Source organism: Coptis chinensis, chromosome 2 (genome assembly GCF_015680905.1).
Source record: "Coptis chinensis isolate HL-2020 chromosome 2, ASM1568090v1, whole genome shotgun sequence".
Taxonomy (NCBI): Eukaryota; Viridiplantae; Streptophyta; class Magnoliopsida; order Ranunculales; family Ranunculaceae; genus Coptis; species Coptis chinensis.
Window position 1 is genome coordinate 102,906,306 of NC_141457.1, and position 16,188 is coordinate 102,922,493.

The 16,188-nt window shown below is 37.3% G+C and overlaps 3 protein-coding genes across 4 annotated transcripts; all 3 read right to left on the reverse strand.

Annotated features, from left to right (window-relative positions):
- Positions 1-1,341: 1,341 nt before the first annotated feature.
- On the reverse strand, positions 1,342-4,960 carry LOC147519843 (putative 26S proteasome non-ATPase regulatory subunit 3). The gene is made up of 8 exons (XM_086591380.1): positions 4,735-4,960; positions 4,469-4,659; positions 3,847-3,978; positions 3,555-3,691; positions 3,377-3,431; positions 3,190-3,300; positions 2,573-2,812; positions 1,342-2,094 (listed from the first exon to the last, which is right to left on the reverse strand). The coding sequence occupies exons 1-8, from the start codon at positions 4,808-4,810 to the stop codon at positions 1,579-1,581; spliced, it is 1,458 nt and encodes a 485-aa protein (XP_086447506.1). The 5' UTR covers positions 4,811-4,960; the 3' UTR covers positions 1,342-1,578.
- A 606-nt stretch (positions 4,961-5,566) lies between these two features.
- LOC147519844 (small nuclear ribonucleoprotein SmD1a-like) lies at positions 5,567-8,552 on the reverse strand. Its single transcript, XM_086591384.1, is given in 5 exon segments — positions 5,567-5,810; positions 5,812-5,858; positions 5,968-6,159; positions 8,230-8,306; positions 8,402-8,552. Coding segments are annotated over 5 exon segments (351 nt in total). The 5' UTR covers positions 8,416-8,552; the 3' UTR covers positions 5,567-5,789.
- A 2,269-nt stretch (positions 8,553-10,821) lies between these two features.
- On the reverse strand, positions 10,822-14,505 carry LOC147519845 (uncharacterized). 2 transcript variants are annotated; one of them, XM_086591381.1, is made up of 9 exons: positions 14,254-14,505; positions 14,031-14,153; positions 13,130-13,210; positions 12,914-13,002; positions 12,746-12,820; positions 12,472-12,533; positions 12,329-12,388; positions 11,588-11,776; positions 10,822-11,231 (listed from the first exon to the last, which is right to left on the reverse strand). In XM_086591381.1, exons 2-9 carry the CDS (start codon positions 14,151-14,153, stop codon positions 11,149-11,151), a joined length of 762 nt encoding a protein of 253 aa, XP_086447507.1. In that variant the 5' UTR covers positions 14,254-14,505; the 3' UTR covers positions 10,822-11,148. The 2 variants fall into 2 exon arrangements, with proteins under 2 accessions (XP_086447507.1, XP_086447508.1); XM_086591382.1 differs by having other exon boundaries at positions 12,329-12,385; positions 14,254-14,398.
- Between the last annotated feature and the right edge of the window lie 1,683 nt (positions 14,506-16,188).

Consider the following 16,188-nt stretch of genomic DNA (forward strand, 5'->3'; position numbering starts at 1 on the left):
TTAGCTTCAATGAATGGACAACCTATTTTTTTTCAAGACGTTTTGGGAAAAAGTTGTTGAGTTGCAGGATCTTTGTATTAACTATTAAGAGCTGCACGTTACAAGAGTTCCCAATTATGCGTACGCGTACAAAAAGAAGTGGATATAAAATGTAAGGTTGTGTTAGTTTTGTTTTGTTTTTTTTATGACTGTTCCTACTTCCCAGCCATTCAACTAGTAGCAAAATAACCTAGTCGGCGGTGCGACTATCCAAAAATGCTGCTCAGTTGTCTATACACACTAAAACACCATAAGCTAAGTCTAGTCTTAGCTACATTCAGTGTATATTTCTTCTGTGGCACCTCTTTTTAAATGCTTTTGCCCGAGTCTTCAAAGACAGTCTGTACATGAATTCTTAACATGTGTATTGATGATTTGAGGATCACATCCTTAAGTTAGGCCATCTTATTGAAACGTATCATATCTCACTCATGAGTTTAACTTACTAGCTAGCACTAAGCATCAATGCCCAATCAAATCAAGAAGCTCCATGGATTTGTGTCTCTTCCTCAAGTAACTCAATTAAGATTCTTCAGCATTGTGAATATGTTCCGGAATTAGGTGGTTCATTAACTTATCTGATGGTTGCAATTCACCAATCAATCTAAGAAGGACGACTTTAGATTAATCAAATCATTCTCCATTAACACAAAGACATTGTACTGGACGGAATCAACAATAATCCTCATTAAGCCCCAGTTCTTTATGCTATGTCACACATTTGACTGCCTATCGGTATGACCATATGTGCTTGAAATCTAATATAACTTCTTATGTCAGACTGCAAAAGCACTATGTCAACACCAATGTTCCCTGGTTAATCTTAAAACATCATGGATGTGTTCGCACTCAGCTCTACTGATACCACATTTCCTGCCTACCGCATCCCACAACACACCTTCAGGCTCCAGCCTCCAGCCTCCAGCCTCCAGCCAGTCTGTTTTACTTTGGAGTCCACTCTGAAGTGTGGTCTGTAGAGAATTCAAACTATAAAAATATACGTATAAAATGATACATAATTACCCCTATCGGAATGATGCTTTCTAGTTTCTACTTTCTACCCAGTACCACCATAAATTATCAATCTTCAAAAAGTTTCCTGTTTCCTACAATCCCATTCCTAGCCAAGTGTTAGGCAACATCGTTGTAATTGTTTACGAAAAATGGTTTACATAAATGCTGTGGAGAATATGAAATTGTGGAAGTCATTTGCCGTCCCCGTATGTATGACCACCAATACCGCAGAACTTTAAAATTGCATCAATAAATACATTCACAACCAAAAGAAGCAGACTTAGGAGAGGAATGAAACACCACCAATTTGACAAATTTTAGAAAATCAAGTTGAAACCTTACAAAATGTTTAGTGCCTAATCCTAAATAATACAGTAACAATATTAGACCAACATAAAAACAGCAAAAGGGTAATTCCACCATAGTAATTAATCCAAGGAAACAGTACATCCTCACCACAAATTAAGCTGGTACAAATTAAATGGCTAAAGGAAACATCAAGGTGATGGCAAAGGCCAAGCCCCACTAAAAATCGTCATCATCCTCCTCGGCAATATGCTTTGCAAGTTCCTGTTCCTGTTGTTGTCTCTCTCTCCTCTTCTCAGCACTTTCCTTCTCCTTCTTTTGGTTGTTCGGCGGGAACCTCAGGGCACGCACTGCCTCATTGTGCATGTTGAGGCAGAAGGCAATCCTCGAGTTGAATGCTAACTGAGGCTCATTTGTAGAGTATACATCTCCAGTTTCCTTGGATACCATCCACCCATTTGCATGATCTATTGTAGCATCAATTGCACCATCTCGAATAGCCTTAGCCACAATGCTCTCGGCATCGGCTACAGGATTTTCAGAATTCAACCTCAATTTTTCAGCAACATCTTTTAGTGAGATACGCGAATAAGAGATGCTGATGTTACGTAACCCTGTCCTTATGACATTATGTCGCAGCCTAACAATCAAGTTGTGGGTTCGATCTGAATTGAAAGTGCTTGCAAACTTGTCTGCAACATTTCTGAACAGCTCCAAGTCTCCCACACGAACAGCCTGAAAAACACATTCCACATCGGTTAGGTCCACAAGAATCACACAGATATAAAGGTAAGGGATATATAACCAATGACTCCTCAGCAGACACACCAAACTTTTACAAACAATTGAAGGGTTCAGATCCAGGGTATAATATGTCAAGATCCTAACTAAGACTGTACATGTCATCCATTTGCCAATATGGATATGTTCTTTTAAATTTTAGAAAAGTTTGAAGAAAATGAAAAGGCAAACACATCCCATCGACCAGAAGGAATCAATGTATGCCAGGACTTGAAGTTACTCTTTTGGAAGGGGAGTCCCCTGACCTCTCCAAACTCCAATATCATAAGGCAAAAAGTTTTTTAGAATACAAAATAAAATAAAATAATAAGCCTTTAGACCACTCAAGTGACTTCATGCTTAGAAATACAGAATAGAATTAAGCATGTCTGTGTTTAAGAGGAAAGAATATCTTAAATGACTCCCGACTTACATTTGTAAGCTCAAAGTATGGCCTCAAAGCCTTCCTCATTCCTTTCTGCATGAACACAGTCCTCTCAGGAATTTCCCCCAGCAGTAGCCGAACAATCACAGCCCATTTGTTGCACTGGACTCGGAAGCCAAGTGCTGAGGCAGGTGCTTTGCGAGCTGCTTGCAGAAGACTCTCTTTTGCATCTGTGTACTCTAACTGAATGGTGCGAATCTTCCCCAGATAGAACAGGTACCGGCAGAACTGCAAAAGGAAAATTAGGTGGGGGGTATTAACACACTCCACAGAAATGAAACCAGTTATCGCAAGTCACATAAATGATATAACACTACCAATTCAACCATAACATTAATGGAAATAAACGTAGCTCAATAAGAATCTCAACGAAAATGACATCCTATACATGGTTCATAGTGTCCACAACAGCAAATCAGCCATATCGGTTGTAGTATCCTTCAACTCGCAAACTTCATTTTCATTATATTTCTAACAAACAGATCAAGTAACGCACACGAAACAAAAAGTAAATCCCAGACAACTTGTAACACAAAGACCATATTGCATGACCACCATCTCAGGAATCTCAAAAGGAATATACGGGTTGAGGAAATAGAAATTACCTGCTGATTTGAGTGTGCTTCAAAACGCGGTGCCTTTGACCTAAGCTTTTCTGCCTGATCATATAGATTGTAATGGAGGTAATTGCGAAGTAGCAGGTTCAAAAGTGTTTCCTGCATCACCACCAAAATCTTAGTGATATACTCTAAGGTGCTTCACCAAAATAGCAGCTATTACTAATATACACACCTGACCCAACTCATCATGGCGCAATGTAGCAATCCGATGCAAGGCAAGAAGGTTTCTGGTGAGAAAAAAGTAACCAAGTTAGAGGAGATGGGGGAAAACATCAACAATTGTGGATCATGTATGCTACAGCAATTAAAAATTCAATATAAAGGCTCACTTGTAATAGTGTACAACTTACCCTCGAATTTCAGCAAGGTCACCCGTTAATTCGTAACTGAGTGAGTAATAGAAGAACAGTCTCGATGCTAAAACATCAACTGTTCTCCTGCTCATATTCCTTAAGCGAGCAATGCTTGCTGAAGAACAAGCTTTAGCCTGAAAGAAAACAAAACCACCCACGAAAAAATAAGATAGTTGGGCAAAACTAAAACACAAGAAACAAACTGAAATAATTTCAGGAAACAAAAACAGAAGAGAAATGAAACATAATGAGTTTAGCTAAAAAAATTGGAAGAGTTGCAGCTTTTCACCTCACTCAACCTCTTCTGATCAATTAGAAAAATCAATACAAGCAAGTAGCAATAAATCTCAAGCTCAGGCAAGGATTGCTTCACTGAAGTTGCAGATGTTGCAGTATCGACTTCCATATCCTGCTCATCATCCTGCAACACAACAGTATATATTAAACTAAAAATTCGAGCTTAACAGTTAGCAGAGGGCCTGCAACAAAATTCCAAGGCCTATTTATAACAGTTTTGTCTAAGGTCACTTGGAAATACCAGTTCAATCAAAGTAGTTATGAGAAATGATCTTGCGAATGTAAACTATTAGGTATTATATATTTCCCTTTCCCAAAATGAAATTCCAAATATATATACCGATAATTTGAAGCGCCTCATTCTTTATTGGTCAAGAAAGAAGTTTTTCTGAAGCCTTCCTAGTCAGAAGAAATGTGGGCACCCACTTAGTTACCCCTCTTGTACTCTTAAAAATCCAAGCTGGTCTATGCATCATTGATAAGCACAAACGGATAATCGTCTAGACACAAGCCTTATGTGTTCTTCTAAAATATTAATAATCTTCTCAATCTCCGTGGAGTTTTTTTACTTGACATTGCATAACAATAATTAAGCAGCGAAGAAATAAAGATACCTTTGGAAGATAAGCTGACAAACGAGTATGGGCTTCAGAACCGGGAATCAAAGCATAATTAAGGAATGCATGAAGAAGAGACGGTTTCAACTTCTTTCTCAAAACAATGGTGAAACGAATTGCACGAACAATTTTGCGAACCTCCTTCTCGTAAGTTCCATTTTCAATTAAAGATGCTATCTCCTTCAATTCTATTTTAATAATCAAAATAAATTAAATTAAATTTGCAGGAATACAAATATAAATAAATAAAAAAGGGGACTCACGCTGCAAAGTTGATGGGACATTGGATGAAACAGAATTCGAAGTTGCAACTTCTTTCATCTCCACATCCTGAGTCATCTTTTCTTTTAGCTTCAATTAATAATCTCTGAAAATAATAAAATTTTGAAATCGCATGGATCTGAACTGATCCGGGGGTGTGGAAACTGGAAAGGAAAGACTAGGGTTTTGTTTTTTAAGTATTCTTTTCTTTCTTTGCAAGATCAATTCAACTGGATTTTGTATGTGACCCCTATGGGAATTACTTTATTTCTCGGACGCCCCCTGCTTTTTTAAGTTTTTGGTGTTTGTCCTTTGACCGACTTACCGTCTTTGAAGGTCAAATTATTTATTGATGATAAGGAGTTACGATCTAATTATGTCGACAACAAAAAATTAGTTGATAATTAATTATGTCAAAACTTTGTTGCGTCTATGTTGCTGGCAGCAATATTTTCATCCAACTCTCAGGATCTAATTGTTCTACGGTTCTACCTACCTAAGACAATTTAAATCACCCCCATCTCAATATGTCAAAATTTTCAACCTTTTATATGCCAAGTCGAGCTGGGCATTGGCATAATGTATTACAGTTTACAAAGTTTGGGAACTGTAAGAACTGGTAATGTCTTCCCAAACAATCCGCTAGACTGCTACCATACTTGGATATAAATAACCAATGAAAAATGAAACTCCATGGCCACCTATTTTCTTCAAATCTGAATTTTACTGTGTCATTAAACAAAGAAAGGGCCCATTCTATGAACCTTCCCTCCAAAAGAGAAATGTACCCATCTGTCAATTCTAATTGTTATAATCCTCAAATACCAAAAGATAAACAGTACTGAACCACATTGTACTATGCATTCACATGAAATGAGTTCAAACAATTCTACAATTCTACTAAGCATCCATCCAAGTAGGCTTAAGCTAAAAACATTTCAACAAAGTAAGAATGGTAAACGAAAATCTGGCTATCCTTAACATCCACCAAATCTCTCCATATGCCCACTCTTGTACATAAGCAAATCCTGCAAAAATTTGCAGAAGTCCAACATTTCTAGCGACCACCGCCACGTCCAGCGTCCTCGCCCACGGCCACGGCCGCGACCACGTCCCATAGGCCTCCCTGCAAATAAACCAGAATACACAGCTTAAAAAAGGGATGTTTAAATTGAGAGCCACATAGTAAACCCTAGTAACAAAATAAGAAAAGTCCAGTTACAAATGTACAGTACCAGCGGTTGGTTTCTTTGGCTTGACCCTAGGTGTCTCCTCAACCAGTAAAGTCTCAAGGTTTATGCTGTCAGGGAGAATGTAATAGCGAATATTGTTGCCCCTCACACTCAGATGATCAAGAGTCACTGGATTCTTTCCTTTCAGCGTCAGTTTAACCGTCTTCAAATGAGTATTCATACTGATATCTACCCCTGCGATCAAGTAAATGTTGCATAAAACTTTAGCGGTGTAACATGAGTATAAACAAATATGTCAAATATCAGGGGCTAAATGGTACAAAAAGAAAAGTGACTATTGGCTACTAAAGTGCTCTTTTCCTCCATTCCAAATGAACAAACGGAGAGAACCAGTTAACCGCACCAATTACTAGAGGAAAAGTGAGTATAAGTATCTCCAAGAAGTTTCACGTGAGGAAAACTGGAAAACTGACTGTAATCTAAGACATGTGAGTTCACACTGATAACAATGTTTTCACTTTTCTAGACTTTTTCCACACATAACAAACTATAAAATAACACCAAAAAAAACACCATTTTATACCTTCTAACTGTTAAAAAAAAGGCTTATTGGAAGTCCTAAATTCATCAAAAGGAGGGACAAAGGCAAACTAAGGTATTCAGTACTGCACTAAAATCCAAGAGCTTACTCAAAACTCGACGATATAGCAATCCAGTTGCTTCCTTCACCCCTTTTTTAATGTAAAAGGAGAGATATTTGACATACAATCAATTAATAGAGAGAAGTAGAATTATGAATCCAACACTAGAAGGAAAGAAAGATATAAAAAAAAGCGAACACGAAAAAAGTCAACGTACTAAGTACTCCAAAAGATCACACCACATAGTGCCCATCAAGAAAATCCACCTGCAGACGAGATGCAAAGTTTGAAAGTTTTGGATTCTCAATCAAAGACTACATTAGATGGTAATTTCTAGATTTATACATCTAATGATGTTTAGTTTTTCTGTTAATGATGATTAAAACCGGTACGAGGGATACAGATCCAAGTTGCAACATTTAAATCAAGAGAAACACACTATTAACCCATGCACTTTTAATCCAAGGGAAACCATCACCTTGCTTATGAGCATTTTGGATGACAAAAAAAAATCAAAACAAGAACCGGATAAAAATTAAATTAAATAAAAGAGGATGACTTCTCTGATTTGATAGAAATGGATGACAAAATGGAGACAGAGGAAGTTGGAGGAATGGTATTGCTACTTGTATGAAAAGGGGAAAAGCAATATTAGTACACAGTTAACACCAGATTTCTAATAGAAGACAACGAGGACAGAAGGTAAATGTAGGCATTTGTCATTTTGCAAATGCTTTGCCATTCAACTTTTGATTCCATTATTTTGCTTCCATAGGTGACTTACTTAGTGATTACAGAAAGGGCTGAAAATCGAAATTATATCAAAACACAAGATCAGAAAACAATTCTACAAAAAGAGATTCATATTACAAAGGAATAATACAAATAACAGTGAAAGTATATGGGATGCACTATTAGATTTGACGGATTGACAGATGAAAAGGGCCGATCAATCACTAATCCATGGTTAACAGTTGTAGTGATAGTTAGTTCAGACATTGAGAAGTGTAAGATTCAGCATTGCGAGTCAAGACTTTAGAGTGATCTGAATTGTTTGTAAGTTATATAGGTGAAGAATATTTTCAGTCCAGACAGTCGAAAAAAATATGTATTCTAGTGCTTCTACTTCAAGTTAACAGAGGCAACACTAGGGTCCATACTTCACACTGTAGCTCTTCAAATAATTCCTTATTAACTTATAATCTCTATGTGTGAAGCTAAAAGAACAGCAAAGCTTATTACATATGACAATGTTATTTTTGCCCGCTTGGCACGAGTAATATTTCACATCTAAGCACTTGGTGTTCCATATATTTGTGCACAGCTCCTTCAAATTAAAGTTCGAAATATTTCAGACGTGCTTCAAACGAAATCTTAAGTTCCAACATCTTAAGTTCGTTTACGAGAGGCAAAATTGAAACTTAAAATCAACATTTAAACTGTTAGAAAGCCCCATTTCGAAGTACTTTTCACTGGTTTTTTTTTATAATTAATTAGTACAAAAACAAGCACCACATTACGTATAAACTATAACAAACACAAATTTAACGTAATTATTAAGTAACCAGAAGTGGAGAACTAAAACCCTAATATTAACAGATGCAAACATATAAATGTTTAGAAGTGAGAGAGAAAGAGAATATATAAGAAAAAGAGAACATACCAGTGATGGTGCCATGAACAATAGTGCCGTTCTTAAGCTCGATCGACACTGTCTCGTTGTTTAACTTCATCAAAAACCTGTTTTTTTTTTTAAATTGTTTAATACAAGAAACAGATCAGGTCACTAGCAATGTCGAAAATGAAAAAGAGGGAGGGAGGGAGAATCTGTTTACCTGACGAGCTTCATTGTCGTCGCGTTGTTTGAGGCGAGGGAAGAAACCAAAAACTAGGGTTTAAGTCGAGAGGAGTAAAAGAAACCCTTTTTCTTTTTCTTTTACTAAAAAGACAAACAAGGTTAATTTTGACTTTCCGCGTTTTTATAATCCATGTACCATGACGCATTCACGCAATGTACAAAATGCAACAAATTTGGTTGAAATCAGACAAAACAAGTTCCACTGCGACACAATACTACTGCCAACATTTTTTCACACAATGCTTTGCTTTGGCAAAAGATGTACCAACTACTCTTACTTTAACTTGGAATGGAATGAGCATCTGATGCATTCAACCCCATTAAACACTGAATGCAAATATATGGATCCAGAGTAAAACACTATTGGAGTTGGTTTGAGATCCTTCGCACGCCATTTAGAGCAAGTCCAATAGAGGGCTGCTAAACCCTTGCCACATAAGATTTTTTGGGTTTTTACCTTGCCCACCCAAATATGACCGACCAAAAATTGAATTTCATTCCAATCGCTCTTTTGTGTTTTGAAACGCTAAATGAATACAGACGGTACAGTTTTTGTTGTTGTCAGTGCGGCAAAAATTGTGTCGTCCGTCTTCCAAAACTTATTATAACAGCTGTTAGTAGGGGTGGGCAATGGAGCGGGTCGGGCTAGCCCGGCCCTAAACATTTAAAGCCTTTCAGTTATTAGGGCCGGGCCAACCCGGCCTTAAAGTCCCCATAGGGCCAGGTCGGGCCAGGTCATAAGTCTAAATTTCAAGCCCTGCCCCTACCCTAAGCCCTCTTTAACAGTTTAGGGCCGGGCCTATATATTTTCTTTTTTTTACTGGATCAATTTTAAAACTCATTTATATTACAAAAAAATTTCAAAGATTTGCAAACTCAAAGTCCCACCACTTTGAAATTTGAATAACAACCAATCTAGTAATAATTCTTGATAAATCCAACAATTTAAATGCATATCCACAATCTAATAAACTGAAGTACATAGAGACTCATATTTATATTTCAAAATTACAACTAAAATGCACAAGACACATTTTGGAATGAGCTTTCACTAATATAAATCCGTTATTTCTTGTACTTTAATCTCACCAAAATTACATTTAGCATTGAAGAACACAAAGACAAATAAGAGTATGGAATGAGTTTTTACTGACGTCAACCTATTTTTCATTAGGCTAGTGCCTAGTGCTCATTATTGTTCTTGGCCGACTAGGTTAGCCGGAGAGTTGTGAGGTGTACGTGAGTTGTGAGATAGAAACAATTAGGTTTACAAGTTTTTATGATATAAGACAAGTTATTAGAAGTACCCATACGGTAAGTGAAAAATTACAAAGGACAGTGTTATTTTAATTGAAAATATGTAACAAGGAGTTGGATAGTTTTAGTTGTGTATTTTATAGTGAAATTATAATTAGGGCTTGGTTAGGGTCGGGCCTATGTTTCAGAACATTAGCCCTGACCCTGCCTTAGAAGGCATTAGGGGTCGCCCTCACCGCCCCTCGTAAACTTTAGTGTGAGGGCTTTATAGGGATTAGGGTCGGGTCGGTCAGGGCCGGATTAGGGTCGTTAGGGCCAAATTCCCACCCCTAGCTGCTAGACAAAGCCACAAAATTGGTTGGGTTTGGCCCCTATAGCACCCCATTGGACTTGCTCTTACAAACACATGTGCCAACCTCAAGAATCATTTACCACAAATGGTTCAACTATGCAGTTTTGAAAAAAATCATCTTGTTCGAGACTTTGAGTTACTATTGGTAAGCAAACACCAGTTTTGAGCGGAGGGCTCGGAGCTCGGCGTGGACTTGGCTCATTTAAGCTCGGCTTGAGCTCGCTCGTTTAACTATATGAGCCGAGCTCGAGCTCAAATTAAAGCTCGTGTAACAAATGAACTTGATAAAGCTAGACTCATTTAGCTCAAATAGCATATTTATAGTGTAAAATAACCGAGCGGCTCGGGCTCGGCTCAAGCTCGCTCGTTTACTATATGAGCCAAGCTCAAGCTCAATTTAAAACTCGTGTAATTAATGAGCCGAGCTTGAGCATGGTAAAGCTCAGCTTGTTTAGCTCAAATTCCACCCTTAAACACCACGCCATATATCACGGCCTCATTCTGGTGTGGACTTTTCTCGTTGCTAAATGCCGCTAAGATTATGGGGCAGCAAAAGCAGGGTTGCAGAGCGAAGAGGAATGCCCAGAGTAGCATGAAAAAATGGCTAAATTAATAATTAAGTACAGACGTACATTATGCAGACCAAATCCAACAGCGCCCCTCACAAATGCTTAAATAGATTCTATGAAATTACTCATCAATGGTGCCACTATTATATGGGTCTCCAACAATTCATCCCACCTCCGGTCCACTCTGTCAAAATGTTTCTCTTAACATAAAGATACAAATATTCAAAAACCATCTTATTAGCAAACTAGCTTCATTTATATACCGCTCTAGAACAAACGTGTAATCACCATAAAGGTTAAAAATAAAAAATCAACAAATAAAAGAATGTACTGCTCGGTTAGGAAAATAATACTACAGTCAGTCAACCAGCTAAGTAACTAACTAACACCTAGAAAAGTAAAACAGCGGGTAACACAAGTTTACACCAGTTTCTGGTCAATGATTTCTACAGTCAACATAATAAAGATCTTGAAATAAAAATGAAAGGACGAGCAGGCATCCAACACAAACAAGGAGAGACTTTGGCATAACATGAGATTGGTAGATTACGCGCCTCCTTCTGGTGCATGGATTGGCCCATTTGATCTGTAATTGCGGCCCCTTCCACGTCCCCTGCCACGGCCACGGCCTGCAAAAACAAGCCCAAAGTATCACTATATCAGTTACCATATAAATACACAAACTCCAATACGAAATATGTTTGTGGACAAGCAACTATTTGCTGTCCACAAAACAGCAGCTGGTGATTGGTGGAGTGCTGCCCGAAAAAACTATTAAACTGACCAAAAAATCTGTTAAAAGTGACCATAAAAACTGTTAACCAATAAGAAACTGATGTTTGTGGACAGACTTGTCCACAAATTCGGACTCAACTCCAATATTACTTGAGACCATACTTTTCTCGTATGATTTGTAACTAACATATAGTTGCAACTGTTTCTCACAAAATCGAAGTATATGCAGAAGTATGAAAAGGAGTAATACCACGGCCAGGAGCAGGTCCTTCATTATATCCCCCAACGTCTTGCTGTGTATCTGTCACAGGACCACCATACCCTCCACCCCTTCCCCGGCCACGATAACCACGGCCCCTTCCACGACCCCAACCCCTAGCATACCCACGGCCCCTGTCCCAGCCTCCATCCCCATACTCACCAGATACAAAGCCATTCCCTAAAATACGATAAATGTTAAATTTCAAAGAAATTCAGTGTTGCAATCAAATGATATTCAACTAATCTTTTCCAAGAAGTTTGATTCGACAAAATAAGATATGAAACCCGATAATAGAGATGTTAAAACCAGTACCGATGAAAACCAGACAACCACACATGCACAATCTCAAATTTCAATTTGTAGGACACTCAACTACAGCTTCTCCAATGTTTAATAGCATATGATGCAATAAGTGGTATTTACGTTTGTTAAGATGCAATTTAGAGAATTCGGAAAAACTGACACTAACTCTAGATGTTTTCAAACATCCAAGCAACTACACTGTTGGTAAGTAGTCTCCAACTCCATCCACCTAAAACAAAATCTTCACACCAACAAATTCTCTCTTTTTTTTTTTGGTTCGGTAAAGATGAAATCTCATTAAAAGTGAAAAGAAAGTAGGCGGAAAGCCTACTATTACAAAGAAACAAAATAAAACTAAAAACATAGCAACAGGAGGCTAACCCGAGAACTACAAATTATTCTACTTCTAAATACAAAAGCACATACCTCTAGCCCTACCGCGGCCTCGACCACCACGACCCCTGCCTTGACCACGAGGAGAACCTTCTGCATTTAAAAAGCTTTAGTGAGACAAGGAACAAATAACTTGAGAAGTTGAGAAAAACTCATAAAATGGGTATATATCTCACCACCATCATAATCATGTTCAGGCCACGTCTTCACCTGATCAGCAGGAATTGGAGGCTGATACCTGCAGAAGGTAGCAGTCATGAGCTCTGGTGCTTAACCTTTACATGCATTCACTATCAGGGGAAAATAAAATAAAAGAGACAGATAGGGTAACAAAATTCTTTACAATCTGAAGAATAATCGTTTGTGTTTTTTTTTTTATCAGTGTGAATACTCATTTGGTGAGCATGATAATATCAATAGAATGTTGAAGGAAACAAAAAGAATACTCACCCAATTGAAGACGCATCCAGCTCATTCTTTGAGAGAGTTATTGTGATCATTGACACATGCCTAGTGGTTTCCAAACTGTACATGTTCCAAAAATACTTGTCAAAATTACATTAAAATGCAAGATTACACAACCTCCCTGGTTCGTAACAAGGTTTGAAGAAAACTTACGGAAGGAGGCCTTCTTCCAAGGGCTCCCATGTATCAGTTATATCAGTGGATCCAATTGATGTAATCTGATGAAGACCAACGATCCTTCTCTGCATTACAAATACTATACTTATTTCTCCAAAAACACAATAAACACAGTAAAGTTATTAGAGTATTGGGTTAAGAGTAAAGGAACTATCCTAACTGGAAAAATGATATGAAACTTTAAGAAACTACCTTGATTAACTCCACGATCATTATAGTCTTGTTGATAGCTCTTCCCATGGCCTTGAAGACAATCTCATTTGAACCTTTTTCCTTTTCAAAAATAAGAACCATGTGTTAAAGATAAGAATCATGTGCTGAAATGTCCCTCTACTTCTAGCGACGAGAAGGAATAGGAATATGAAAACATGTCCCGAGAAAAGTGGCAGGCACAGACATTACTCAAGCAAATTCCAAATTGGTAGACAAATTGAAGCCCAGATATACAACAACAAAAAAAAAAGTTGGTATATATAATCTCCCTAAGAGCATCTTCAATCTTTCAACGATCTATAAGTGAAGTATGTTTACATAATGTATACAATTTGGGCCGTTGCAGATACCAACTTTAGTGGCGAAACGATAGACCAACAAACTGACCCAACAGGGTGGGGGTTTAACAAACACAGCCCAACTATAGTCAAACTGCGTGTCTAGTATGATTTCAAGCGGCTGTAAATAGACCACGAGATGTTGATTTACTAATACCACACAATGTAATTCTCAGTTCTGCATTTTCTCAAAGACCTCGTGGCCCCCGTGGACTTGCTGATCAACAAGTTTGCTTCCAAGTTCAATATAAGTTTTAGACTACTGGTTGTTTGCTTTACGGCAGAAGTTGGTTTTAGACTAAAAAATGAACAAATTCTATTAGAATGGTACTCCAATAACATAACTACCTGGTGACTAACCAGCTGTATTAGTACAATTTTTAAGACACACTACATATTGCATAGGCAAATATATTGCTGTGTCCTCACATTTTTCTCCCAACTATCCACATAATCTCGAGTAGCCACTAATTACACTACCAATCTAACCAACAAGAACCATAGTATTTGCATGGCAATTAAACGGGAGTAAATATGTATACCTGAAGCAGGGTGGTTGCGTAAGTAATATAGTTGCGCATCCTGCCCTGGGTGGTTATCCTGATTTCATTCTCATTGATAGGTGTTTCTGCTCTTGGCTTCTCCACTCTTTGATATCGATCCATCTTTTTCCACCAAAACAAGTAAATAAATAAATATTTCAGCAAATAAATCTAAATAAATATCTATTCACTATTCTTCAATAACTTTTTTTTTTATGGGTACCTTCTTTTATTTTTGGCTCTCTTCCCCGGCTTCGTTTTTTTTTTTTTTTTTTTTTTTTTACTTTTCAGCCCTAGAAACAAAGGTTTTGGATACGCGATACGGCTCCTTTTTTATATGTGGTGTGGTGTGGTGTGGTGCGGTTCGGTTAGCAAAAAACTGCCCTAACCAACCACACCGTTTACTCGGTCTCCACAAACTAGCTATTCTTAACCTTCTTCTCCTCACGCGCTTATTATTAGGTTCGTTGGGTTCACGCCCAATCAAGTCCAGAGTCCAGACCATATATGTCTCGCATATTCGGTGATATGTGGCGATATTTCGCCCATGATAAACTGCCTGTTAACTATGCGTAGTACACACCCAGCACCTCCAAATCCTATATTCGCAAGAGTTGTTCCATCCAAAGACCAAAATGTCACCGATATATCCGATATATTATCGATATATATTGGTATTTTGGTACACCGGTATCGATATTTTCGATATATATCCACTGAATATATAATTTTTTTCCAATATATATCGGAATTTCCGATATAAAATTTTATATCGCCGATATAATCGATATATCTAGTATTTACGATATATATCGGTTGCCTTTTTTACTATTTTTTAATATAAATCCGATATTTCCGATATTATGTTTTTGATATTTCCGATATTTTAAATAGTTTGGACTGGTCACAAAAAATATATATATATCTGATATATCCGATATATATCGATTTTTTTGTACACCGATATATTCATTGATGTCGATATTTTGAGCCTTGGTTCCATCTGTATTGAGTTTTGCCCATCCTTTAATAAGTGGATGCCATTTAATGTATAATATCGATGAACTCTTTTTGTACTTTTTCGTACAAAAAAGTGGATGCCATTTAATGTATAATATCGATGCCCATCCTTTATTATATCAATGAACTCTTTTTGTACTTTTTCGTCTGAGATGTTTTTCAAAATTTGCAACAGTCCATGAATCTTTATGATATAATAAATAGGATTTGGAGCTTTTGTGGTTGAAGTGTGAATTATTTCTTGCAAGCCAAATGAACCACAACCCAAGTCCTAGCAAGCAAATTTGAATATCCCCTTCAGGTTGTTTCCTGACTGCATTGAACATTTGGAAAACTCTTTGTTGGAAATCATGTACAGAAGAGCAGTTGATGTCTTCAATAATTGAAATGCAATTTGTACCACATCATACATCTTTTGCAAAACTGCACTCGAAGAAAACATATAATGGAGTCTCGGGAGTAATCTCACATAAGGTACACTGATCATAGACATGAAAATGATGAGATGCCAAATGATATACTGTTGGGATAACACCCTGCAAGCATTGCCACAAGAAAAATCTTATTCAGAAAGGTAACTCGAGTCTCCACACAAACTTTAACAAAAAACTCTGTTTTCGCACTACGCTACTCCCGGTATTCACCAATTGTAGGCATCAATTATATGCTGACTTAACATAATAACACCCCGAACTGGTCCACTGTCATTCCAGTTTATCACTGTCAGTCATGGGAAACAAAGGAGTGGAGGCAAATTTATTAACAAAATCAGCAGGGCAAAATTGACGCAGCAACTCCAAAATCCATGTGTTGTTAGTATGGTTAATAAAATCAGCAACTAACTCCAAATCACATGCATGTGGTTTTAATGGCATCGACATATGTTCATTGTCATTTAAGATCCAAACATCCTCCCATGCATTAATAGATGAACCATTTGATATGTTCTAGATACCTCCAACTCTGATCACCATTCTCAAAACACATATAGTAGCTTCCACATGATGGAATCATTACTTTTTATTTTTGCATTTAGAAAACTTGTTGAATAAAAATACTTACCCTTCATCTGTATCACCCACATGGAATTATGCTGTAACAAATCCCAAACTTTTTTTGCAAATATAACATAATTTTG